The 27,700-nt window shown below is 39.5% G+C and overlaps 1 protein-coding gene across 1 annotated transcript; it reads right to left on the bottom strand.

Annotated features, from left to right (window-relative positions):
* Nucleotides 1-959: 959 nt before the first annotated feature.
* Nucleotides 960-26,555, bottom strand: TNFSF4 (TNF superfamily member 4). The gene is made up of 3 exons (XM_021682622.1): nt 26,066-26,555; nt 3,417-3,465; nt 960-1,901 (listed from the first exon to the last, which is right to left on the bottom strand). Exons 1-3 carry the CDS (start codon nt 26,216-26,218, stop codon nt 1,552-1,554), a joined length of 552 nt encoding a protein of 183 aa, XP_021538297.1. The 5' UTR covers nt 26,219-26,555; the 3' UTR covers nt 960-1,551.
* Between the last annotated feature and the right edge of the window lie 1,145 nt (nt 26,556-27,700).

Here is a 27,700-nt window from a genome sequence, read left to right as displayed (position 1 = left end):
TTCTTTTCGTGATGCACCTTTGTTTACCTTCTTTCCATAACAAATTAAAATAGAGGGACAAGAACATAGTTGGAGATAAATAAACACTTAAGAGGAGTTGGAAAACTGTGTTAAAAGAAAAATATCCAAATGTAATTTAGTGTGGGGCAAGCTGCCTTCCCCCTTTCTGGAGATCCTGGAGATATCACTGTACTGCAGCACAGTACAATCACTGTGATGACACAGAATCATCCAGAAAGATTCTATGTTATGTTATGCACTCTATTTAAACTGGGAGGAAACCATTTGCTGCCATTAAAAAAATTTATCAAAAATTTGAGAACTTACAAATCATCTGGGTATTTGTCCACAGTGCCATAAGCCTGATGCATCAAGAGGGATATTTAAACTAAAAACAAAGGGATCTTTTTCCTTATTGGTATTGCTGATTATTGATCATTCTAGTCACTTATCAGTATTAGATCATATGCAATTTTATGGTGTTTCTAGACAGATATTATTTTTCATATAATAACTTCTCAGTGTCTTGGCCTAAAGTTGTATTCAAGAATAGAATTGCTTCATTTTTTAAGCTAGCAATGTGGTATACATGTACAAGAAATAGGGCTGAATGTGTATCTCAGCATAAGAGGGAAAATGCACATGCGTTGCTTTGCCTAGCAGTGGCAAAGAATGTGTTTTCCTTCCCAGACTATTTAAATTCTTACTGACTTTTACCATGAGATGTCCAGTTTCACTGTTCTCCCATGCCATAAAGATAACCCTCACAATAAATTATCTCACTGTCCCGGTTTAGAAAAACCTCTCTGTTTTCCTGAAATTACTGTTTAGATTTTTCACAGCATCACATCTCCTGGATGATTCTTTGAAGGGAAATTTCTATTAAGAACATTGGAGGCTGGGAAAGCAAGCAAAGTGGTAAAGAAAAAAAAAAGCCCAGAGCACAAAGTATTCCTTAGCTGGCTGTCTTCAAGTCCTGACAGCTGTTCTCAAGATGATCTTCCTTTTGAACTCCACCAAATGAGAGAGGTATTTAGACACTACACAAACAGCAACTAATTTCATCTTGGAGAGACAGTTTTGGCTGCCAAGGGTTAGTCCACACCACCTTTGGCAGATTCATAGCCCCTTCCTTGGTCCTCTTCATTTTGACAAAGCCAGATGTCAAATTTCCAGCAAACGGTAGTCAAGTGTCTTTTTCAATAAAGAAAGTTTATTATGACAATTTCCTGACCAATAGAAATAATGTGCCTTAAGGAAGAGGCACCTATTTTCTCATTCTTGTAGAGGTGCTTAGTAGGCTTGAGGCAACCATGAGGGATGAGGAGTAGGTGATTTAGAAGACATTAGGATAAATAAAGTTAATTGGTATGTAATATAAGTTTTAAATATCCCTGAGTTGGGGGATTTGCTTCTGGTCACATCCCGTGTGGCCATTTTTAGGGGCTAAGCTAGGACAATTTCTCCACTCCCAAGGAAGAATCAGAGTCTTGTCCAACCCCAGTTCAGTGTTCATGCTGGGTGCCTGACTTAGGTGCAGCCCTCGGGTCCTCAGTAGGCACAGAATCCACCAGGATTTTGATGAATGAGAATCAATTCCCCACCATTCACCTGAATGTCTTTGTAGGAGGTACTGTGAGAGGTCACGTTAAAGTAGACTTTGTCCTTGAAAGCCAGATAAGCCACTCCAATGGAGTCAACAGATGTGACCTTGCTCAAGGAAAAGAGGGGTTTCCGGCCCTTCCGGTAATAAAGACTGAGGCTGAGCTCCTCAGAGAAGTAGCCCTTCAGGGAGATGAGATAAAACCCATCACAGTTGATGATGATTGAGTTGTCTTGCACCTTCATGGTTTCATCTTTGTTTGGGGATGTGATGATACAACCCTTCTCATTCTCACACCCTAAGGAGGGGAGGGCAAGAAGAAAAAAAATGATTCCTTAGCACAGCACAGAAAGGCAACAACCTTCTAATTCATCTAAGAAAAAGTGATAGGGAGAGATTTTGGAAAGAATGAAAGAAAGAGAACATTGTGTTTCTACATGAGGGTTGGAGTCTGCGTCACCTGTGGAGTGGAAGAAGAGGCATGATACTAGAGGCCAAGAGAATTTCAGATGGGGTTGGGATTCAAAAACTAAGAGGTTATAGCAATTGGCAGTAGTCACAACAGACCAGTGACAGGAAATGGAACTTCGAGGTTTCCCTGATTTTTCAAAACCAGGAGGGGTTGGTAACTTCAGTGCTTCCTTTCTTTTTTAATGGAGAGACTAGGGGAAGGTTAGCAGGAATGCCCCTTGCCCAGATCCTGCACACCACCTTCACACAAAGCTTGTTAATGCTTCTAAATCCTCTCTCCACCTGTCCATGAAATGCAAATTTTTCATATGCTTTGGGACTGGACTTCTCAACAGCATTTATTACTGGCCTTTGCTAGAAGTCGCTTAAGCTTAATAATGCGGTTATACACAGAATGTCTGTGGGCTCAGTTCTGCTCAGTAAGATGCAGGTGGAAGAGCTTAAGAACACAGACCTGCTTCTCCATTTTACCTTATTACTAGTTTTTACTGGAAAATGCCTTGGGAAGAGTTGCTACCACAGAAAAAAATATGAGGGGTGATGGAGGACACAGATTAATGGCTTTGGTAGTTTCGTATAAGGCCATTCCAAGTGTAAGGCAAAAAGACTAAATAATTCTTATTTCTACCTCACAATATCCCGAATGGCCAAGCAACCATATCTCAGATTCCCCATTTGGGCCCATGTCCCTTAGTTATAGGAAACAACAGGTCTCCACTACTCGGCATAATTCAGTTAATTCTTACTTTGCGCCAGGCCCAGGGGGGATAGTCTGAATTGAAAATGAGGGCCATTGATGGAAGGCAAGATATACTTCCCTTCAGGCTCAGAAGAATTTAATAAACAAATGAATATCCATATAGAAACTACTGGTTATTGTCCTAATATTAATCATGGATCCAAATAACGCTATCCTGGTAGTTAGAGGATTACCTTGTCTTCATATCCGAGACCCCCCCCCACTCTCATTAAGATAAAATCTTGTCCTATAATCGATTTAGTGGGAAATGATGTGTCATACAGTCAGACAGCCTTGTAAGAAGTAAAGCCTTAGTTTCCTTACCTAAAAAATGAGAATAATTCCTACTCAGAGGATTCCTGGAAGGATTAAGAGAGGCATATAAAGTGATTAATACAGTGACAAACACGTATTTGGTAACTAATTACAACCTTGTCTTCTTTATACACCTTCTTTGTGCCTAATGAAAACAGCATGCAGGCTCTAACAATTGCAGGATTTCGTGCTTCCCAAAGGGTAGGGAGAGATTCTGTTTTCCGAAAGAAATTAAGAGACTAGAAGGAAGGTTCTTTTAAAAACATAAATCAACTGAACAATACTTACTGGTAAATTGTACTCTGATACTTTGAATTGGAGGATACTGAGGTGGCACCTGAAGAAGGAAAAAGGATATATTTTTAGGGGGAAAAAAAGTGAGCAAATGAAATTGACAAGTCATATCCTATGAAGCAAAAATGCAGGACTATAGAAGGAATGATTTGACAAGACACTTCGTGTTTTCTACAAAGATTAGACCCAGACTTTCTACTGCCCCCTTGCTTTTCCATAACATCTCCTAAGATAAATTAGGAGTATTCTGCTCTGTCATGGGGGACATCTAAGATCTGTCCCCATTTCTGCCAAACTCTTCTCTGGTATATTATTTTGGATCTCTGAGCCCCACTTTCCCACTTTAGATAATGGAGCATTTAATAGCCATCTTAAGAAATCCATTCAGTCATAGAGATCCCCTCATGAAGAAGGCTGGGACCAATCAATCCATCATGGCCACAAACTCCTAGAATGTACTGAGAGTGAATTCTGGAAGCTTCCTGGCTGCTTGTTCTTTCACTGCATGCAACACAGGAGTAAGATTGTACTATTTGCAGGTCACACGGGCAATAGAAACTGTTCTAATCATTCAGAGTTCAGTAGATTTGAGTGTATATATTTCTAACATTGTCTCTTTCTCTTTTGTTTAATGACTTGAAAAATACAACTTGAATCAAGTGAGTACTCAACAGCAAGAGAGAAGTAAAATAATAAAGAAAAGAAGCCTGATAAATAAAATATCTATAGTAATTTAACGGTTAAAAGAACAAAGCAGTTCAATATGGAGCAAATTCCAAAATATATGAAGTGCAAAAAAAAAAAGGCAGAATCGTATATAAAGTATATCACCATTCATGTTAAAAAATATTAATAATGCATGTATGGGCATTGACTATATCTGAAGGAATACTCAGAAAACAGGTCATAAATATTACCTCTGGAAAATGGAATTGGAAGCCTAAGGTCAGGAGTGGAAGGACACTTACTTTTCACAGTCTACTTTTTCATATTTTTAAATTTTTTTACCACATGCTTGTATTACTCACTAAAAAAGGAAATCAAAACCAAAACCAAAACCAAAAAACACCACCTATTACTCTTGCCATGAACAACATCTCTTCTCACAGATTATTTTTGGCAAGACATTCTGATCAAAGGTATGGGGAGGGATTTGTTTTCATACCCTGGGGTGTGGAATCCCTGCTTCCCACTCTCCTGGCACACTAGGGGCTGCAGTCAAGTGGATTCCACTGAGACTGCCCACATGGATGAGGAATCCCCTACTTCCCTTCTAAGTCAAATCACAAGCCTTATACCAAGCTGAAACCAACAGGCTGCATAGGAAGAAGGGAGAGTCTTTCTGAGGCCTGCCAGTGGGTGGACCTCAGAGGCAATTTTAATTCAGTGGTGAGCACATGGACAGAGGTGTTGACTTGGGATGACTTGAGAGCTTGAGAGTCTGTGGTTCTCTCCCCTCTGTGAACTGTTTGTGACGGCTGAATTAGTGACCTTCGTGCTTAAGGCAATGTTCTGGAAGAGGGCCTTTCAAAGGGCATATTACACTATCACCATAATCCCCTGGGTAAATAAATGCCCCCACTACTCTCCAGCTGGTTGGTCCCAGCATGAGTGGCCACATTATTTAAAATCAGAAGCAGCCTGTGGAGTAGCACAAAGAGCACAGGTTTCAGCACACGGCAACGTCAGTGTTAATGTCAGCCAGGCAGGTTTGGTGTCATCTTGGGCAAATCTCATAACTTCCCTAGAAGTCAAGTTTTTCATCTTTAAAAATTACCAGAAGATCACAGGCATCCCTTCCAGCATTAACTGTCCAAGATTTGGATTTTAAAAGTTGCAATTCTAAGTCAATTTTAATAAAAGAGAAAAACACGAAGCCTCTTCATCCAAATTTACATCCAGCTCTCAGATCTAAAAGTCCTCATGATTTAATTTGACTGACTCTGCAAAATCTCTAAAAGGTCCCTGCAAATCAAAGAAATTGCTGAATGTTTTGAAGTACCCTGGTGAAGTAGGTTGGTAGTAACCAAGAGGACATTCTCTGAGACCGCAATGCTGAGAGGCAGCAAAGAAAGCACACATGACTTCCTCTCTAGGGTAGATCTAACAGAACTCGACTCAGGCTTCCTGTTCCTTCTCCTAAAGATTGCCCAGTATTAGACATTTACATATTCTCAGAAGTCTCTTGCTAGCATCAATACCATCAAATCCAGGCAATGTTGTGAAATAAAATAAGATGTTCCTTCCTTTCTCTTGCTCCCTGCCTTTTCACAACTTTTCCCTTCATCCTCCATATTTGACTACTTCACGCTCACTACCCCACGGCCCTGAAACCCTTCCACAGTGCCCAGTTCAAGCCCCTCCATGGACTGGCTCCAACCTCCTTGTCAAGCTTTATTGCCACACATATCCTGTCTGTGTCTTATGTTCTAGCCAACTGTTTTCTCAAATGTTTTGCCCTTGACTAGAGCCTGGTAAAACGAGACAGAGATCACAGACTTGGGAGTCAGACTCAGTTCAAATTGTGACTTATCTAGGTTTGTGCATTTGGAAACTTTATATACTATTTCTTTCTTTTTTTTTTTTTATACAAAACAGTACTGTGCACGATCTTTCTTTTTAATTCAAATTACCAACCACCTCCTCTCCAGAAATCCTGTTTGTTCCCTGTAGTTAAGAGTCTATTATGGTTTGCTTCCCTCTCTGTTTTTATCTTATTTTATTTTTCCTTCCTTTCCCCTATGTTCATCTGTTTGGTTCCTTAAATTCCACATATGCGTGAAATCATGTGCTTTTTGCCTTTCTCTGACTGACTTATTTCACTTAGCATAATATACTCTAGCTCTATCCATGTTGTTGCAAATGGCAAGATTTCATTTTTTGATGGCTAAGTAATATTCCATTGTGTGTATATATGTGTGTGTGTGTGTGTGTGTGTGTGTGTATACATACCACATCTTCTTTATACTTCATCTGTCAATGGCCATATCAGCTCTTTCCACAGTTTGGCTATTGCAGACATTGCTGCTATGTTAGGGTGCATGTGCCCCTTCAAATCAGCATTTTTGTATCCTTTGGGTAAATACCTAGTACTACAATTGATGGATCATAAGATAGTTCTATTTTTAACTTTTTGAAGAACCTCCATACTGTTTTCCAGAGTGGCTACACCAGTTTACATTTCCACTAACTGTGCAAAGAGTTCCCCTTGCTCCACATCCTTGCCAACATCTGTTGTTTTCTGAGTTGTTAATTTTTAGCCATTCTGACAGGTATGAGGTGGTATCTCATTCTGGTTTTGATTTGTAGTTCCCTGATGGCTAGTGATGTTGACATTTTTTCATGTGTCTGTTAGCCATCTGTATGTCTTCTTTGGAGAAATGTCTGTTCATGTCTTCTGCCCATTTCTTAACTGGATTATTTATTTAGGGGGTTGATGGGTTCTTTATATATTTTGGATACTAACCCTTTATCAGATATGTCATTTGCAAATATCTCTTCCCATTCTGTCGGTTGCCTTTAGTTTTGTTGATTATTTCTTTCACTGTGCAGAAACTTTTTATCTTGTTGAGGTCCCAATGTTCACTTTTGCCTTTGTTTCCCTTGCTTCTGGTGATGTGTCTAGTAAGAAGTTGCTACGGCCAAAGTCAAAGAGGTTTCTGCCTTTAGGATTTTGATAGCTTCCTGTCTCACATTTAGGTCTTCCATCCATTTTGAAGTTATTTTTGTGTATGGTATAAGAAAGTGGTCCAGTTTCATTCTTTTTCATGTTGCTATCCAGTTTTCCCAAAACCATTTTTTGAAGACACTGTCTTTTTTTCCATTGGATATTCTTTCTTGCTTGGTTGGAGATTGGCTGACTATAGAGTTGTGGGTCCATTTCTGGGCTCTCTATTCTCTTCCATTGATCTATGTGTCTGTTTTGTGCCAGTACCATACTGTCTTGATGATGACAGCTTTGTAATACAGCTTGAAGTCTGGGATTGTGATGCCTCCATCTTTGGTCTTCTTTTTCAACATTACTTTGGCTATTTGGGATCTTTTCTGGTTCCATGTAAATTTTAGAATTGTTTGTTCCACCTCTGTGAAAAATGATGGTATTTTGATAGGGATTGCATTGAATGTGTAGATTGCTTTGGGTAGGATAGACATTTTAACAATATTTCTTATTCTGATCCATGAGCATGGAATGTTTTTCCATTTCTTTGTGTCTTCCTCAATTTCCTTCATGAATGTTCTATAGTTTTCAGAGTGCAGATCTTTTCCCTCTTTGGTTGGGTTTATTCCTAGATTTTTCCTACAATTTTTGGTGCAATTATAAATGGGATTGATTTTTTTCCTTTTTTTTTTAAAGATCTTATTTATTTATTTGACAGAGAGAGACAGCGAGAGAGGGAATACAAGCAGGGGGAGTGGGAGAAGGAGAAGCAGGCTTCCCTTGGAGCAGGGAGCCCGATGTGGGGCTTGATCCCAGGATCCCGGGATAATGACCTGAGCTGAAGGCAGATGCTTAATGACTGAGCCATCCAGCCAGCCATCTGATTGCTGAGGCAAGGACTTCCAGTACTATGTTGAACAATAGTGGTAAGAATGGACATCCCTGTTGTGTTCCTGACCTTAGGGGAAAAGCTCTAGTTTTTCCCCATTGAGGATGATATTAGCTGTGGGTCTTTTGTATATGGCCTTTATGATGTTATGTTCCATCTATCTCTACTTTCTTGAGGGTTTTTATCAAGAAAAGATGCTGTATTTTCTCAAATGCTTTTTCTGCATCTATTGAGAGGATCATATGGTTCTTGTCCTTTCTTTTACTAATGTGGTGTATCACATTGATTGATTTGTGGATATTGAACCACCCCTACAGCCCAGGAATAAATCCCACTTGATCAGGGTGAAGAATCCTTTTAACATGTTGTTGGATTTGATTAGATAGTATCTTGAGAATTTTTGCATCTATATTCATCAGGGATATTGGTCTATAATTCTCCTTTTTAGTGGGGTCTTTGTCTGGTTTTGAATTCAAGGTAATGCTGGCCTCCCAGGATGAGTTTGGAAGTTTTCCTTCCCTTTCCATTTTTCGGAACAGCTTCAGAAGAATAGGTATTAATTCTTTAAGTGTTTGGTAGAATTCGCCTGGGGAGCCATCCAGCCCTGTACTCTTGTTTGTTGGAATATTTTTGATTACTGATTCAATTTCTTTGCTGGTTATGGGTCTGTTCAAATTTTCTATTTCTTCCTGTTTCAGTTTTGGTAATTTATATGTTTCTAGGAATTTATGTATTCCTTCCAGATTGCCCAATTTTTTGGCATGTAATTGCTCATAATATTCTATTATAATTGTTTGTGTTTCTGCAGTGTTGGTTGTGATCTCTCTTCTTTCATTCATGATTTTATTTACTTGGGTCCTTTCTCTTTTCTTTTTGATAAGTCTGGCTAGGGGGTTATTAATTTTGTTAATTCCTTCAAAGAACCAGCTCCTAGTTTTATTGATCTCTTCTACTGTTTTTTTTTTAATTTCTGTATCATTTATTTCTGCTCTAATCTTAACTATTTCCCTTCTTCTGCTGGTTTTAGGCTTTATTTGCTGTTCTTTTTCTAGGTCCTTTTGGTGTAAGGTTAGGTTGTGTATTTGAGACTTTTCTTCCGTCTTGTGGAAGGCCTGTATTGCTATACATTTCCCTCTTCTGACCCTCTTTGCTGCGTCCCAGAGGTTTTGAACTGTCGTGTTTTCATTTTCATTAGCTTCCTTGTATTTTTTTATTTCTTCTTTAATTTTTCTTATTAACCCATTCATTCTTTAGTAGGATTTCTTTAACCTCCATGTATTGGCAGTCTTTCCAATTTTTTTCTTGTGGTTGTCTTCAAGTTTCATAGTGTTGTGGTCTGAAAATATTCATGGAGTGATCTCAATCTTCTTGTACTGGTTGAGACCTGATTTGTGACCCAGTATGTGATCTATTCTGGAGAATGTTCCATGTGCACTTGAAAAGAATGTGTATTCTGCTGCTTTAGAATGAAATTCTCTGAATATATCTAATCTACTGTGTCCATCTAATCCACTGTGTCATTCAAAGCCGTTGTTTCCTTGTTGATCTTCTGCTTAGATGATCTGTCTATTGCTGTGAGTAGGGCATTAAAGTCCCCTGCTATTATTGTATTATTATCAATGAGTTTCTTTAAGTTTGTTATTAATTGATTTATATATTTGGCTGCTCCCAATTTGGGGTCATAAGTATTTACAATTGTTAGATCTTCTTGTTGGATAGACCCCTTTATTATAATATAGTACCCTTCTTCATCTTTATTACAGTATTTTGTTTAAAATCTAGTTTGTCTGATATAAGTATGGCTACTCCAGCTTTCTTTTGATGTCCATTAGCATGATAGATGGTTCTCCACCCCCTCACTTTCAATCTGGAGGTGTCTTTGGGTCTAAAATGAGTCTCTTATAAGCAGCATATCGATGGGTCTTTTTTTTTAATCCATTCTGATACCCTATGTCTTTTGATTAGAGCATTGAGTGCATTTACATTCAGAGTAATTAGTGATATGAATTTAGTGCCATTGTGTTACTTATAAAGTCACTATTCCTATAGATTGTCTCTGTTCCTTTCTAGTTTTTGTTGCTTTTGGTATCTCCCACTCAATGGGTCCCCTTTAATATTTTTTGCAGAGCTGGGAGTTCACAAACTCCTTTACTTCTTAATTGTCTTGGGGACTATATTTCCTTCTATTCTGAATGACAGCCTTGCTAGATAAGTATTCTTGCCTGCATATTTTTCTCATTCAGCATAATTGAATATATCATGCCACTTTCTTCTGGCCTGTCATATTTCTGTGGACAGATCTGCTTCTAACCTTATGTTTCTACCCTTGTAGGTTAAGGACCCTGCTATCAGAATTTTCTCTTTATCTTTGTATTTTGCAAGTGTCGTGGTGACCTGTTTTTGCTGATTTTGAGGGGAGTTCTCTGTGCCTATTGGACTTGAGTGCCTGTTTCCTTCTGCAGATTAGGGAAGTTCTCAGCTATGATTTGTTCAAATATAGCTTTTTCTCACTCTTCTTCGTCTTCTGGGACTCCTATGATACAGATATTATTGCACTTTGTGGAATAGCTGAGTTCCCTACATCTATATTCATGATCTAATAGTTTTTTTTTCCCTCCTCTTTTCAGCATCATTATTCTCCATAATTTTATCTTCTATATCACCTATTGGTTCTTCTGGTTCTTCTACCTTCATGTGATTACATCCAGTCTATTTTTTATCTCAGTTATAGCATTTTTTATTTCAGTCTGACTAGTTTCTAGGTCTTTAATCTCTGTAGCCAGGGTTTATCTGGTGTTTTCTATGCTTCTTTCAAGCCCAGCTAGTATTCTTATGACTGTCATTCTAAATTCTTGTTCAGATATATTACTTACATCTCTTTTGAGCAAATCCCTGGCTGTGATTGATTTCTTCTTCATCTTTCTTTTGGGGAGAATTCCTCCATCTTGTCATTATGTCTAAGTTTCTGCCTTTTGTGTGTTATGAAAACTTGTTATGTTTATTGTTCCTGAGAGTAATACTATAATAGTAATACTATATTAAGATGTCATACACTGTCCATGGCCTGCACTTCGGGAAGTGTTTCTGGTGTATGCTGTGTGCCTTCTGCTGTTGTGTTTGGCTGCTCTTTCCCACAGGTCAGTCCTCTGTAGAGTTCCTCCTTGCTTGCAGTGGGAAGTATTTGATATTTAGACCTTTAACTAAATGTGCTTTGATTTGTTTGTTAAGATAAGCCTGATTAAAAAAAAAAAAAAAAAAAACCCTGATCCAAGAAAAAAGAAAAGGAAAGGGAACAAGAAAGCAAACAAACAAAAAATTATAAGCCTGATTCCCAAGAAAAAGAAAGAAAGAAAAAAGAGAGGAAAAAAAAAAAGACTGATCCAAAAAATGAAAAAAGGAAACAAACAAGCCAACAAATGAACAAAAAACTATAAGCCTAATGCCAAAGAAAAAGAAAAAAATATTTTTAATTAAAAAAAAAAAAACCTGTTCCTCTTTCCACTGAAATGAAGCTGATGCTTTGGAGCACTCTATGATCAGTAGACTTAGTACATGTGGGAGACCTGTGTTGGTCTGAGGGAGAGGCCCACGGTGCTGATTCACAGCCAGACTTGCCCTAATAAAGATACCCCATGAGGTACAGGTGGGCGTGGCTCTGTGTAAGTGACTCCAGCCTCTACTGGAGGTGCTATGTTTTGTGCTAAAGTCCAACCAGGCTGGGGGGTGTGGGTGAATGTGGAAGATGGCATTACCCTACCCTCTTGTCCCAGGGAGGGAAACTTATAGCTGCCGCTGCTCAGGAGGCCCTCACAGAAAAGTGATCAATCTCCTCTTCTGTGTCCCAAGCTTTCGTTAGATCCCTGCCCTCAACAAGTCTGTGCCCAGCCATCAGCATGCCCAGGGTCAGAGTTCTCCTGTGTTTTGTATCTGGCCAGTGGCTGGGACTCAAAACAACAAATCCTAAAGTACCTGGCAGGGTGCGGACCCACTCCCTTCCTCTGGAGGAGAGCCTCACAGTGCAGCACTGTGCACCTTTCTGTCCCAGAAAAACAGTCTGGAAACATTATATATTATTTCTGAGCATTCGTTTTCAGCTTTATGAAAATAAGGCATAATATTACTATTGGAATATTCCAGATGATTATGAAGTTTAAGTAAGATAACATGTGAACGCGCCCAGCAGTTTGTCTGGCAAGCATTCGAAAAATACTTTTTTTGTTGTCTCCGCCAAGAATGTCCCTCCATCTGTGTCTACTCATTAAAACATCAACACCTTCAAGGCCTAAATCAGATTCCTGATTTTTGGCTTCTGCGCTCCCATAGCAAGTATTTAAAGTCACTGTGTTCACATGGATGTTTATAGCAGTTCTGTTCATTATTGTCAAAACTTGGAAGCAGCTAAGATGTTCTTCAGTAAATGAATGGATAAACAAACTGTGATACATCCAGCCGCTGCACTTTCAGTGCTAAAAAGAAATGAGCCATCAAACCATGGAAAGAGATGGAGGAATCTTAAATACGTATTACTAAGTGAAAGAAGCCAATCTGAACAGACTACAAACTATATGATTCTAAATATCTAACATTCTGAAAAAGACAAAACCACAGAGACAAAGATCAGTGATTGCCAGGAGTTAGGGAGGAGGGAGAGATGAATAAATAGAGTACAAAAGTTTTAGAGTAGTGAAACTATTCTTCATGATACTGTAATGGTGGGTACATGCCATTATTCAGTTGTTAAAACCCATAAAATGTACAACACCAAGAGTGGATCCTAATATTAAAATAAATAAATAAATAAAACAAAAACACTCCATTGACTTCCATTCTATCACCGTTGGATATGTCTCATTTGCTCTACAAGACTATTTAAGTATGTGACCCTGGGGAATGGTACTACCTTCTGATTTTCAGTTTTTTCATCTATAAAATGGAAATGGTAAAATCTATATGTTAAAGGGTTGTTGTGAAATTGAATGAGCTAATGTTTTGTGAATTTTCAGCATGTGTCCTGGAATAGTGAAAGGACTTGACAAATGTCAGCTATTATTCCTGGATGCACATGGAAGACAAAATCCATATCATGTTCTTAATTTATTCCATGCAGCATTACTCAAGCTCAAGCCTCATATATGACTACAGAATGAAGGAATTAATAAAATAATGAATAAAGACTACCAAAGTCCCTGAAATATTAGCTCTCTGGCTCTCTGTAGCCCAAAGAAACAGTACAAAAGGATCTGGGCTTCATGAGAAAGATTACCAGAAAACAATCAGAAGATACTTATTTTACCCACATGCAAATAAACATGGTCTTTTTAATACCAAGAAAAGCAAAATCCTCAGGTCCTCTCCAAATACTAAAAAAAAATGGGAAAATATCAAAGGTCCCAGAGAGCTTCCATGTAAGAACAAGCTATAGAATAAAGCTTCTTCAATCTGGAAAGTCTGAAGAGCCCACATCATTCTCAAAGGTGAAATACAAACTCCTATAAGGCAAGCACATCAGAAAAAGTATAGTCCTGATGTTTGAATGAAGCAGTCTCAGAAGCATGAGTATAAAAGAAATCATCTCCTTGATGCAAATAAGAAATGTTTTTTCTACTGAATTATTTGGTGGTTTGACACAGCATCAACAATTACTGAGTATCTGTTGTATGGCAGGCATTAGATTCAGCTCTGAAAACACAAAGGAATAGAACAGACAATTCTTATTTTGACAAACTCATATGCCAGTTGAGGAAATAAAACCCTCCCTCTATATAAAACCTTTGGTAAATGTCAATAGACAGTGTATGCCATAAGGTTCCAGAGAACAGAAAAATCACTGCAGGCTTTGGCAGCTCAAGGAGGAAAGAGCTGGACAGAGGCCTTGAAAGAGAGAAAAGAACCAGATAAGCAAAAGACATTCTATGGAAGAAAGGTCTAGAAATGAGAGCATTCTTGGTATTCAAGAAAAAGAGTAAAAATTCATTAAGAACTTACAATATGCCATGAACTAGGTTATACTTTCTCAGATTCATTACCTCATTTGCTGTGTAAAACAATCCTAGTATGTATGAATAATAATTACCCATGTTTTGCAGATAGGAAAATGAGAATCAGTGCTGTTAGGAACTTGCTCATGAATAAACAGGTATTAACTTGAGTTTGGTTGAACTCCAAGTTCCTGATAATAAACCTTCTCTTATACTATCTTAAAAGTAAAAAAAAAAAAAAAAAAAAAGCCCTATGAAAACATTTGTCTGATGGTCCAAGATTAATCTGAATTATTTTCATCATCAATACTGATCAGGACTAATATATTAGGTTTTAGATAGTTGTTAAAATAGTCAGATATATCTCAAAATATCCAGAAGTTCTTCAGAAAAAAAAGTTCTTCAGCCAACTCCACAAGGTTGTCTGCATAGTACAGGTTGGCAAAACTTTTAGCTCAGCTCTGATTAGGTACAATTGTCCTGGCAAGGAGCAGCAGGCCAATGAATAAGTATAAAATAGGCAGCAAGCAGGTGCTGCAAAGAAAAGCCAGAATTAGGTCCTTTCCTGGCCTCTCTTAGCATCTTGAGCACTGACTTGTCCAAGAACATGGATGGAAAATGTCTGATGTCTAGTGTTTACCTAGCAGTCTGTACCATGTTCCCAAAAATGTGATGCTTATTTAAAGAGCTCATCTTGGGCGCCTGGGTGACTCAGTCTTTTAAGCGTCTGCCTTTGGCTCAGGTCATGATCCCAGGGTCCTGGGATCAAGTCCCACATTGGGCTCCCTGCTCAGCAGGGAGTCTGCTTCTCCCTCTGACTGTCCCCCCATCTTGTGCTCTCTCTCTCTCTGAAATAAATAAATAAAATCTTATAAATAAATAAATAAATAAAATAAAGAGCTCATCTTTGGAGAGTGTGAGTTTCTAATTCTGATTCATTGGGATGTGGCATGAGGCTGCCAACCTTATACTCATTTGGCAATTGTCCTGGAGAAGGACATCCTGGAAGGAGGGAATGACACTCATCAAATATGAAAGCAGGAAGTGGGCTCTGCATTCACTCTGTGGGCCTTGTCCTTCCTCACTTGATATCAGGATAGTGTCAAGATCTTACGTGGGAGTGTGCTGGGGTGTGAATCAGTGTTGGATGGTGGGGAAACAGATCTTTGATGGGGACTCCCCAGTTCACCATGCCACTTCCACTGGGATGTGAACCACTCCTTCCCCCACCTTGGGCTTCATGTCAATAGAAGAGACCTGAGAGGGGCGCCTGGGTGGCTCAGTCGTTAAGCGTCTGCCTTTGGCTCAGGTCATGATTCCAGGGTCCTGGGATGGAGCCCCGCATCGGGCTCCCTGCTCGGCGGGAAGCCTGCTTCTCCCTCTCCCACTCCCCCTCCCCCTGCTTGTGTTCCCCTCTCTCGCTGTGTCTCTCTCTGTCAAATAAATAAAATCTTTAAAAAAAAAAAAAAAAAGAAGAGACCGGAGAGATCATGAAAGCACAACCTCACAAGCTGTCAGGATATGTCTCAAAGAGCCTCTGAAAAGAAAGATGGAATTTTCCATACTTAACTCATTATAATAGGCTGGGAAAGTAGACTCTCATCCTGGTGCATTTAATGTGTACTCAGGGGAAACAGCCTCCTTGCAAAGGGCCCACCTCTTATCAGGGAAATTCACAAGCCCACTCAAAAAAAAAAAAAAAAAGGGAAGAACAGGCAAAAACTGGTTCTTTGGCCAGAGAGGCTTTTCTATTCAGAAAACCTTATCCCAAAAGGTGTATTTCTTAAAGATGAAAATGTGTGGCTTTGAAAACCTCTTTGAATAATCTTTTGTGATTTAATGAACACAAAGAAAATCCATTTTAATTTCATCCGAACTCTCTTTCTCCATTCCCATGGCTGCCAGCACCGTTTTGCTGTAATCTTTCTCTTAATGTTTATTCTCCTCTCTACTACACAGCCCATATGATATCCTAAATGTAGCCTGCACTTTCTAACCACTTCCACTCTTCCTGCCAAATTTACTTAGTAATGGATATCCCTCAAAGAGGCACTTTCTACTGACCCTGTCCTCTCTATCTCAGAGAACAAGAACTGTGGTTTCATTGTCCTGAATGCTTAGCAATTAACAAATTCCTAAAAGGAATCTAGGTATTCAGGTAAACAACCAAATGAAGAAGCAAAAGCATCCATATGACATGAGCACACTTTCAAAATTATGATTGACCTAATGCAACCAGTTCTTTATATCCTCAAGGGAAAGACTTTCTTATATCTGGGTTTCCCTTTCCACATTAACTGGGGAAGTCCTCAAAATACACTGACAGAGGGGTCTGACAACTTATTTCCAAGAACTCCCTTTTCACCTCAATGGTTTAGTCTCCACCATAATATCCTTGTAGCAGGTTAGTCTCTAAGCAACTGGAAGGGTCAGTTTACAATGTACCCACTGCATTATCATAAGTCTTACAATGTCTCAAACATAATGGCATAGTAAATAAATGTTTACTGAGCTAAGGTGGAACTTAGCCCCTTAGACTATGCCCAGACCTTAGCTAGTGACTCCATAATCACATAATATCTGACACAGGCTCTAGCCAACACTATGCATAGCTCAAGGTTTTTTGAAATTGCCCTGTTCATCCTTGAGTACAAAGGGAGTTGCAAAATTATTACAATCAATATCTTTCTATTTGAAGTCACTCATTTCCCATTTCACCTGCTGTACAAAAAGGAAGGACCATTGCTTTGGGAGGGCAACATAGTAGAGCAGATAAGGCATTGGTCTGGGAATAGGAACACCTGGGTCTGGTCTTAAGCTAGAATAAGTCCTTTCCCTTCCTCAGTTTCTAATTTCTTCATCTTGATGTCCAACCTCAGTTAAACTGGGGTAGAATAAGCCATATGAAATAAGAAGTACTTATTCACACTGTGGACTAAGCAATGCCTACAGACTCCTCCGTGTCAGAGAGTAGGCAAATCACAACATTCAAAAGAGAAATCCCAAGAGACTGGGTGGTAAGAAGACCTTCTGAACAGAAGATCTTTTCAACACAGTAAATCCTTCTACTGTAAAAAAAAGCAGCAGGCCTCCTCCCCAAGTGGCTCCCTCTGATGGGTAGTGAACAATCAAAAATATCTCTAGTGTTGTTTGTGCAGTGAAGCTCTTAGCCTCATTTGCATGATCCTAAATAATCCTCAACCTGAATTCTGGTGCAAACTGAGATTGGTGACTGGAAAAATCATCAGTGGGATGATGATGGTGGTGACAATGACAATGAAATTTTAAACTAAAGACTTCCTAAGGTGTGGTATAAAGATAGATAGGTAGATGATAGATAGATAGACGATAGATCAATAGATGATAGATGACAGATAGATGATAGATGGATAGATAGATAGATGATAGATATATAGATAGATGATAGATGATAGAATCATAAGCATAGGCATAGATGTAGATAGTGGAATATTATGCAGCCATAAAAAAAAAATCTGGGGCACCTGTGTGGCTTAGTCAGTTATGCGTCTGCCTTCAGCTCAGGTCATGATCTCAGGGTCCTGGGATGGAGCCCCACCTCAGGCTCTCTGCTCAGTGGGGAGTCTGCTTCTCCCTCTCACTCTCTCTCTGTGTTTCCTCTCTCTCTCTCAAATAAATAAATAAAATCTTTTTAAAAAAGGATTAAATCTTGCATTTGCAACAACATGGATATACCTAGAGGGTATTATGCTAAGTGAAATAAGACAGACAGAGAAAGACAAATACCATGTAATTTTACTCATATGTGGAATCTAAAGAACAAAACAAATGAATAAACAAAAGCAGAATCAGACCAATAAATACAGAGAACAAATTGATGGATGTGGGGGGATGGGAAAAAGGAGTGAAGGGGAGTGAGAGGTGCAGGCTTCCAGTTACGGAATGAATAAGTCACGGGAATAAAAGGTACAGCATAGGGAATATAGTCAATGATGTTGTAATAGCATTGTTTGGGGACAGGTGGTGAGCATAGCAAATGTATAGAGAAGTTGAATCACTATGTTGTACACCTGAAACGAATGTAACATTGTGTGTCAACTACACTCAAATTAAAAATTAAAAAAAAAAAAAAAGAAAACTAGAGCCTTTCTGATAATGAGTGGAAGAGAAACAAAGCACCTAATGCAAAAGAAAAGTATGCTTGCTTTACAATCCCAGTCAAGAAACTAGATATGGAAGCAGGTAGGTAGTTTTCTGTGAAACTTCTTAGTGAAGCTTCTTACTGTACCCTACTTGGTTATCCAGTACTTCTCATACACTGCGCGATTGCTTCTTTAACTGTCTTATTTCCCCGCTGTGTTGGAAACTCTGGGAGGGCAAGGAAGACCTTAGTTTGCACACCGCTGCTTCCTCAGTGTCTGACAGGTAACTGTGACTCCATAGATAAATAAGTGAATAAGTAATTTGTAATGAGTTGAATAAGTGCCCCCCCATTCATGTCCACCTGGAACCTCAGAAAGTGACTTCATTTGGAAATAGGGTCTTTGTAGATGTAATTACTTAAGTTAACATGAGGCCAACTAGGTTAGGGTGGGCCCTAAATCCAATATGACTGGTGTCCTTAAAGCAAGAAGAGAGGACACATTGATACACACAGGGAGATGACCAGGCAAAGATGGAGGCAGAGCTTGGGGTAAAGCAACTACAAGCCAAGGAACACCAAAGACTGCCAGGAGCCACCGGAAGCCAGAAAGAGGCAAGGAGGGATTCTTCCTGAGAACCTTCACAGGGAGCATGGCCTGGCCAACACTTTGATTTTGAACTTCTACCCTCCAGAACTGTGAGAGAACAAATTTCTATTGTTTTAAGACACCCAGTTTATGGTAATTTATTATGGCCACCCTAAAAAACTAATACATCGTGTGAGCAAATCACACTATCACATTAAAGTAAATCTTTGATTCCCTCTGAGCAGGGAGCCAGATGCGCAGGGACTCTGATGTGGGGCTCAATCCCAGGACCCTGAGATCATGACATGAGCCAAAGGCAGATGCTTAACTGACTGAGCCACCCAGGCGCCCCACCCCACCGGTCTTAATTTTTAACCCTGACTTTTCTACATAAACCTAGGCAAGTCTCCCATGCCTCAAATTTCCTCATTACAAAACTGAACACAAATATCCATCTAACTTTCTCCAAAGTTGTAGTGAATTAGACAGGACAAAAGTAGGGAAAAGATCTGCAAAAATGAGGGGGTGTTATTGCAAGTAACAGCAGGAGTGGTACCCCTCATCCCTCCAAAAAGAGCTTTGAGTTCCCAGTCTTCATCATACCAGATACAGACAGGGTCAGGTTAAGAACTTTCAGGGTGTTGGAAGCTGAAAACATTAAGCACCCAACACACAAGTAATTCAAAATATATTTTGTATTACTGAACTGTAAAATGTGTTTTACAACTTATTTTATAACCCAACAGGTTTTTATATTTGCCCTTAATGACTTTTGCTGCTTGCTTATAATGTTTTGTGATATTGTTTTCATCCAGATCTTTGATGGTTTCTGTGATTCTCTAGGACCATGCCCTAGCTCTAGCTACAGGAAAGCCCAGCTCTGAGGGTCCAACATTTAAACTCATGGGACCCTCACTTCCCCACAGATACAGGGCAACACTTTGGGAATGATGGTTTATTATTTACTTATTACATTAGTATTGGGAACATTAAAGTTGAGCCTATTTGTCCATTTTTCTGTCAGAGTGTGTTCTTAAGTGATGTTTACATGTTATCAAAGCTAGACAAATTTATACAAATTCATAACCCACCTAAGGTACATTTTAGAATGAAAGGTCTCTGAAAGGAAAAATAATTTTTAATTATGCTAGTCAGATCCCCAATGTTTCCAGTATTGTGAACAAGACGACATGCCTTTTCTAGACATAATTTTCTACCTGATTTGGCAAACAAGTCATTACAGAATTGGATGAACTATATCAAAGTGGTGGGGGGAGATGGAACAGGCCATGGTCTAAGTGTGTAATTTAGGTCTCCAAACCATTTTCAGACACTAACCCTAATAACACGGTATACCTTCATAAATTCTCCCCTTCACTCTTCCTTTCTTCTTTAACGCAGTCATGAGCTCTTAGAAATCTACGTTCAAAAATGCTATAATTATTACAAGGATTTGTTTGTCTGTTTTTAATCCTAAAAATTTCAGTAACAAAGTCAAGCTTCATGAAGTTAAGGTTAACCTTAACTATGGTATGCTTTCTGAGGATTGACTTACGGGGTGTTTGTCCATGTGATAGATGCCACAAAGTAAACATTTCAGTGGTCCTCTGCCTATGGAAGCATGTTCACGAATAATAATCTCAGCACTTACAAAGCTCTGTACCACAACATTCGCTCCTCACAGAAGCCAAGTTCCAATTTTGGAAATGATTAAATGGACACTCTAGGAATTTCACAGAATTTACCCAGGGTCACAAAGTTAGAAGGCTGGACTGAACGAGTCATCTGGTTCCTGGTCCAGGGCACTGTTGTCTACACAACTCCAATGGCTCCTTCTGAAGTTTGAGAAGATGTTTTGTAATTTCATATAAGGAAGTGTTTTAATTCTTTCGCTTGAAAAAGTATGGATACCCAAAGTATGGTGACTACAAACAAAACACACAAGCTATCGGATGTCAGGACCATAGGTTTCACCTGTGACTGGGGAATAACCTTTCTATTCTGTATTTCTGTTGTTTCCTTTAACTCACTAAATATAACCTAAAAACAACATTGTACATGGCTCCTCTAACCTAGCTACCTCCCAATTAACATTGATTTTCCATGAATAAAGAATCCCTGAAGAGGGTGGAAAGCTGCAGTTACTCTAAGAGTAAAGGGCACAAAAGTAGTTGCTATTTAAAGAAATAGAATTGGAAAGGCAGGGTGGTCAACCCTGGGCAAGGCTGGGTCTACTCCATGCTAGTAGCTACGGGCTGAGCTCAGAGAAAAGGAACCAGGAGATTATACTCCTAGGTCTATACCAAGAGCCCTTCTGCTCACTCCCCAAATCTCCTGTGTGTATGTGTTTTTTTCTATATCCATATACATATGTGGCATTTTCCAGCATGATCTCTGTCCAAACTACTCTGTCCTATTTTGAGTACATGGGTCAGAACATGTATCTAAATTTTTTATTTAGAAAATATCATCACTGTGTAAATAGTGAACAATATCAGGCCCCCCGACAGTATTCATTCTCTTAGACATGGATCATCACTTGGCTTCCTGAGGAAAGTTTTCTAATCTTAGCTCCTCAGGAAAAGAGAGTAGGCTCTCTTTAAAAAAAAAAAACAAAAACAAACAAACAAACAACAACAACAAAAAATCTGAGAATGGTTAGTTTTACTGTGGTGCCCCCTAGTGCTGTAAGAGATTTGACTCACTCTCTTATTTGCCAATACATAGACCACAGGAGAGAAGCGAAATTTGGAGAAGCAACAATTTTAGTAATTTGCCCTGTATTCTCTTTTGCATAGAATAAAGTGTGCTCCCTTTGCATGACTCACAAGACCCTTTGTGACCTGCCCCCGCCTAGGTTTTTGGCCTCACCTTTTGCCACTTTCCCCTATGAACACTCAACTTCAACCACTCTGAACAAATTGCGGTTCTACTGAGGAAGCCTTCTGACCCTGTCCAAGGCCACCATCTCTCTTGTCCATTTAAAGAATTTCCACTCCTCCTTCTAATCAGCTGAAGCATTACCTGTTCCTGCAGCTTCTACCATCTCTGAGTTTCTGGGGGTTTATCTGTAAATAGACTATGTCTAATGTCTGCTCAAAAATCCAAAAATTCTGTGTTTTTATCAGTACTTACCCTGAAAACCTGAAAATACTTAATGACAAGTTCAGTTCAACACTTCAGACGTTTCTTTTTCATTCTCACAGAATTGTTTATGAAATGCAAACTCAGATGTATTGGAAATCACTTATTTGCCTGTCATTTAAAAGAAGAATTTCTAAAAAATGTGTTCGATGACATGGGGGACGCATTTAAATTGAGCTAATCTCAGGGTACCTGGGTGGCTCAGCTGTTAAGCGTCTGCCTTCGGTTCGGGTCATGATCCCAGGGTTCCGGGATCAAGACCCGCATAGGGCTCCCTGCTCCGCGGGAAGCCTGCTTCTCCCTCTCCCACTCCCCCTGCTTGTGTTCCCTCTCTCACTGTGTCAAATAAATAAATAAAATCTTTAAAAAATAAAATAAAAAAATAAATTGAGCTAATCTGAAATAAGATTTCTTCAGGCAAAAACACCTCTTTTTCTTCCTAATTGATACAAATAAAAATCCAAGTTATAGCCTGAAACTTCATCAAGAAACCGAGTTCTAATTCTGGGCATCATTGGTACAGAACCACTCACTCACTTTCCAAGTACCCCTACTTCTGTTCTTCCCAGCAGTAAAAGTGGTAAGAGTATAAATCTTTCACTGTGGGATTTGCTGAAGAATTATCAATAAAAGCCCTCACATATATAAAGTGCTACTGTAAAGATGGTACACATCTTAGAAAAGCCCTGGCTTCAAAAGCCCTGAGACATGTGGATATAATTTTTTTTCTTTTTTGGGGGGGAAGAGAGATAGCAAGAGAGCACAAGCGGTGGCGGTGCGGGGGAGGAGATGAGGAGGGGAGAAGACATGGGCTCCATGCCCAGGCAGGGAGCCCAACACGCGGCTTAATCCCAGGACCTTGGGACCATGACCTGAGCCAAAAGCAGACACTTAACCGACTGAGCCACCCTGGAGTCCCACATGGATATAATTTACGAAAGCTTCACACATTACAGGTCAGCTCTTTTCTGCCATTGTTTCCACTGACACCACAGGTACAACTAGGAGCCTGATACTTTAAATGGCAGTCCCAATAAATATCCAAACAATGTGTATTGGTTTTGGTGACAGAAACACTCAGTTTTATAACTTGTATCATGGATATTCTTCTAGGGCATCCACTTCTTTCCCCTTTCTAAGTAAGGCATTTAGCTAACCCAGAATAGGTGATATAGATAAATATATGATATTTTATGTATGATATATATATGATTTATATATGATACATAAGTACACATTACAAATATATGTGCAGAGGCGCCTGGGTGACTCAGTCATTAAGCATCTGCCTTCGGCTCAGGTCATAATCCCAGGATCCTGGGATCAAGCCCCGCATCGGGCTCTCTGCTCTGTGGGAAGCCTGCTTCTCTTGCTATCTCTCTCTCTGTCTAATAAATAAAATCTTTAATAAAAAATATATATATGTGTGCAAAATTTATCTCCTCCAGTCCTTTCTTAAGAAGCAGGAAATTCATAAGCTTAGACACAAAAATCTATTTACTTATATTTTGTATTTCTCAAAACCTCACACCCATTCTACAAATATATATATAAACTACATACTCACAGGATATTGAGCTGGAAGAGATCTTTCTGATCATGTGATCCAACTGTCTTGTGTTAAAATGAGTAAATCAAGGCCCAAAGAGGGAAGTTACAGGAGTAGTGGGTAAGACCTATCTTTTTTTCTAGTATCTCAAAAACTAAAACTTCTGCTTTTCACATAAGTAAATACAACTTAACAGAGTTGTGAGAAAACAAAGGTTATTAAATAAATTCGATTGAAGGGAAAGTCTCCTGTCAAATGAAGTTTAATAGTTATATCTGTATTTTTTTTTTTACAGAGCTGTACATGTAGGCAGTTATTTTATAAAGCTAAAAGTTAAATCTAGGAAATAAGGAAAAACCATGATTGTTCTCCAAATATGTTTTCCTACAATAAAAGAGATCCAGTTTAACTGGACAAATGATGAGCATTTCAGCTTAATTTCACCCCTAAGGCACATCACTGGAATATTATGTTTTATAAAAGTAGAGGTTTGATTTATATCACCACCAACCCCATCCTTCGACCAAAATTCCAGTCTTATCAATAAGTTTGGGAAGGCTACTAGTCTATGTCCCTTTTTCAACAGCTACACTACACCCTTCTCTCTCTCTCTCTCTCTCTCTCTCTCTCTCACACACACACACACACACACACACACACTACCACCACCACCATTTGATCAAATTCCAGGGAGAACACACATGACCCATCTATGCTATCCTTCCCCCTAACAGACTACATGAGATTAAATGTAAAGACACATTGTGCTGCCCTGGGTCCTACAACAGTACAAGAAATTATGTTAGCTACAACAGTCTAGCTAAGAAATAAGAAAAAAATTAAAGGTGATGTGAAGTGAAGAATTTCAAATATCTGTGCCAAAAAAATTCTGTACCCCAAGTATATGAGAGCACATTTCTTGAGCAAACAGCTCTAACATACCTCCTATGTCTTTGCTTCCATTTCTGTGCCAGGACCAGAGAAAGCTAATTCTCTCCCAGAGATTGGCTCACTGAATTCTAGCATCCTGGAAACCCGCACTTAGCTTTCCCTCCAGGCTCTGTCACAGAGTCACTGAGTGACTTGCCGAAAGGACCCCTCTCCTTCTCAGCATCTCCTAGGTATTAACAGTCTGGGGAGGTCCCGCCACCAGCTGGCTATATATCTGTTTCACCTTTTCGTCTTTCCTGCTCAGAGCCCCAGTGCAATTGTTGAGCCTTGACTGGGGCCATCTGTCCTGTCTTTCTATCACCCCACAGTGTAAGGAAATATGTAATACTGTGGCTTGTCTGAAAAAGCACTCTCAGGGCTCCCAGACCTGGTGAATGCACTCAGCTATTCTATTTTTGGTCATTCTCTTTGTTTTCTTCTCAGAAAAGCCTAATTCCGGTCTATGTCTTAGGCATCCTGCCATGGACACATTACTCCTCCCCCTTCCCTCCCCCCTAATTGCCTAATCTAATTTCATCCAAGGGGCTCTGCACAGAGAAGGAAATGTGTGACAAGACCAAGAGAGGACTGGCACATTGCTGTGCTCATTGGTCTGCAGACTTGACATGACACCAGCTACACTTGTGGAATTTAGGAACATGAGCCCTCTCTGCGGTACACTGATCACAACCACACTCCCACCAGCCTCTGTGCACCAAAAACCCCTACTTCCTGTAGACAAAGACAAGCCCATGCATTGGTTAGGACTCTGCTTATCTTATCCTGGTCTAATTTGAGGTACCCAGTCTCTGACATGGCTATCAGAATAAGTTCCCTTTGTCTCACCTTTACCAGAGAAAGACTTTTCTAACCTAAAGTGACCTGCCAAGGAAACAAGAATTATCAGACTAGCCCCACCAAGGGAACATGGGAAGACTATACATTTATTTTCTTTTCAGTGGAATCTCCTGCAGCCAAGAACATCCTTAAAGACCTAGTAATGTTTGTAGATATAAACAAGTAAATAAGAAAAAATAATGTAGAAGGAACCAGAACAAAGAGAAGGAAAAAGGGAAAGAATATCTTCATTAAATGGGAGAAATACTTAGAAAAATGATCACCCACTACATAGTGCACTGGAAAAAAAGTGGAAAAAGACAAAGTGATGTCCGTAAGTTGTGACTGGCAGAGAAAGACTGAAAAATAATCTCTGATTAAGTTATCGGTGTATTTGGCCATGTGTGAATACACACTTGAACACACACCTCTCTGCCCTTAAAGTCCATAGGTTAGCTATTTAAAGGACTTAATATTGATACCTTCAGCATTCTTCAAAAAGCAAATCGCCTATGGGGTTTATGAATACAGTGGGAAAGTGGAACTGGTCCATTTCTTATTTCCTTTTTATATAAATTCCCTGATCAGATGCTTGCTAGCAGAATGGGTAAAGCAAGTATATCAGTGACTCCAAGCTTCAAAGTGAGAGCTCATAAAGGAATACCAGGATTCTTGCATTGCAAAAAAAAGAAGAAGAAGAAGAAGAATCCAGAAGCAGTGCCCTTGCCCTACCTACCTCTACTCTGCCCCACCACTGCCACTATTGAAAAGAAGGAAGGAAAGGAGAGACAAGAGGGTGTTTGTCCACACTTTATACAATCGCTGGGGGAGCAGATGAAGGGCAATGAGCAGTTTTGGCACCAGATTATTTCCAAGTGACTGGAGCTGCTGGAGCTGCCATCACCATGAGCTGGAGGAAACAAAGTGCCCACAGGAGCATCCATCTTACCTGGGAAGCATAGAAGTTCAGGCAGATGTAGGTGAAACACAGGAGCAATCCCAGCCCCTGAATTATGGCTGCCACCAGCAATAGCTTGTTCTTCTGGAATCTTCGCCCTGGTGTGTTTCCCACATTCTCATCCAGGGGTTGGACCCCTTCCATCTTCACAGTTTGGATGCAAGGAAGATGAAAACTGTGGTAAAGGGGAGCCTGAGGGGGACTGACCTCTTCTCCACAAAGAAGGAGATGAAGGGAAAACAAAGCTTATCAATCAGAAAATACACAGAGGTCCCAGGACCAGAGATAAGAGGCGATTGAAAGAGCAGAACGCACTCTCTCAGTTTTAACACTGCAGCTTCTGCAGGCAGGCGGGGGAACTTCTTTGTGACTAATCTGAATTTCCCCTTTACTTTCTTTCTTTTTTTTTCCTCTGGGCTAACAGGGAGTTGTTTTTGTAGCATTCCAGTTCTGATTTGAGTGACTGTGAAATGACAGTCATAAAAGTGTGCTAATTTCTTAATTTCTCATTGCACCAGTAACCAAATTGTGGGTCACTTGATAAAGATAAAAATCATCATCCGTTGATGTAAGAGTTCCTGTATCCCTTCCCTGAGGTGTCTTAAGTAAGAGAAGAGATTGGAGGGAAATGCTGGACTTAATTTCTCATCTGCACTTTATTGAGTAACTAAGCATTGAACCGTTGTACAAATATCCATGGATATAAAGAAGCACACACAGACCGTTCTTGAAATGAAAGAGAGAAAAGAAGAAAATGGGATGGTGGTCATGTAACAATAAAGGAGTGAGATCCGGGTGCCTGGGTGGCTCAGTTGGTTAAGTGACTGCCTTCGGCTCAGGTCATGATCCTGGAGTCCCTGGATCGAGTCCCGCATCGGGCTCCCTGCTCGGCGGGGAGTCTGCTTCTCCCTCTGACCCTCCCGACCCTCCCCCCTCTCATGCTCTCTCTCTCTCAGTCTCTCTCTCAAATAAATAAATAAAATCTTTAAAAAAAAAAAAAGGAGTGAGAGCCTCTGGTTTTAGTACATTGCATTATAATAAATATTGAGCATCTCCTATCATCAGACACTGTACTAGATAGACAGCCTTACAATCTTTTTCTCCTTTGATCTTTTAAGGCAAATTTAGTAAGCATTTACATGATTAATTTTAAGCATAGCAGAAAAGAAGCAGAAGAGTAACCTGAACTTTTCCCCTTCCTTCCACTTTTCCTTGTCCCCTTACATAATTTTTGTGTGAATGAAGAAATGAATAGATTGAAATAGATTGTTCCTTCCTTTGAGGTCAGGGGCGGGACTCAGAACTTAGAAAGTAAGAGTATTCTACCAGTAGATGGACACTACTCACCCTTGAGCACTGAAATAAATGACAAAATGAAATAAATGATGAAATGATTTATAAAGTCAAGTCCAGATTGACAAATATTTACTGGATACATGGTAAACCCAGTGCTGTACGGAAGGACATGGGGATGCTGGGGAGGGGAAGTTTAAGGCAGAATTCTGTTTCTTCTGTGGGCAAGTAGGTCTCTCTAAGCTTCCCATGAGCCATTCAACAGATATTTAAAGAAAGGAGGGAGAAAAGACTCTTTTGATATCAATAATATGGATGCTATATCAACTTAAT

Source organism: Neomonachus schauinslandi, chromosome 6, assembly GCF_002201575.2.
Source record: "Neomonachus schauinslandi chromosome 6, ASM220157v2, whole genome shotgun sequence".
NCBI lineage: Eukaryota > Metazoa > Chordata > Mammalia > Carnivora > Phocidae > Neomonachus > Neomonachus schauinslandi.
The sequence above is the reverse complement of the archived record's forward strand: the minus strand, read 5'-3'. Positions and strand labels throughout refer to the sequence as shown.

Bases quoted from the DNA above. Each gene is read 5' to 3' on its own strand.
- TNFSF4 (XM_021682622.1), bottom strand. From the start codon at position 26,218: ATGGAAGGGGTCCAACCCCTGGATGAGAATGTGGGAAACACACCAGGG. The intron at 3,466-26,065 runs GTAAGATGGATG...TTCCTTCTTCAG, and splicing joins TGAACTTCTATGCTTCCCAG to GTGCCACCTCAGTATCCTCC. The intron at 1,902-3,416 runs GTAAGTATTGTT...TCCCCTCCTTAG, and splicing joins TATCAGAGTACAATTTACCA to GGTGTGAGAATGAGAAGGGT.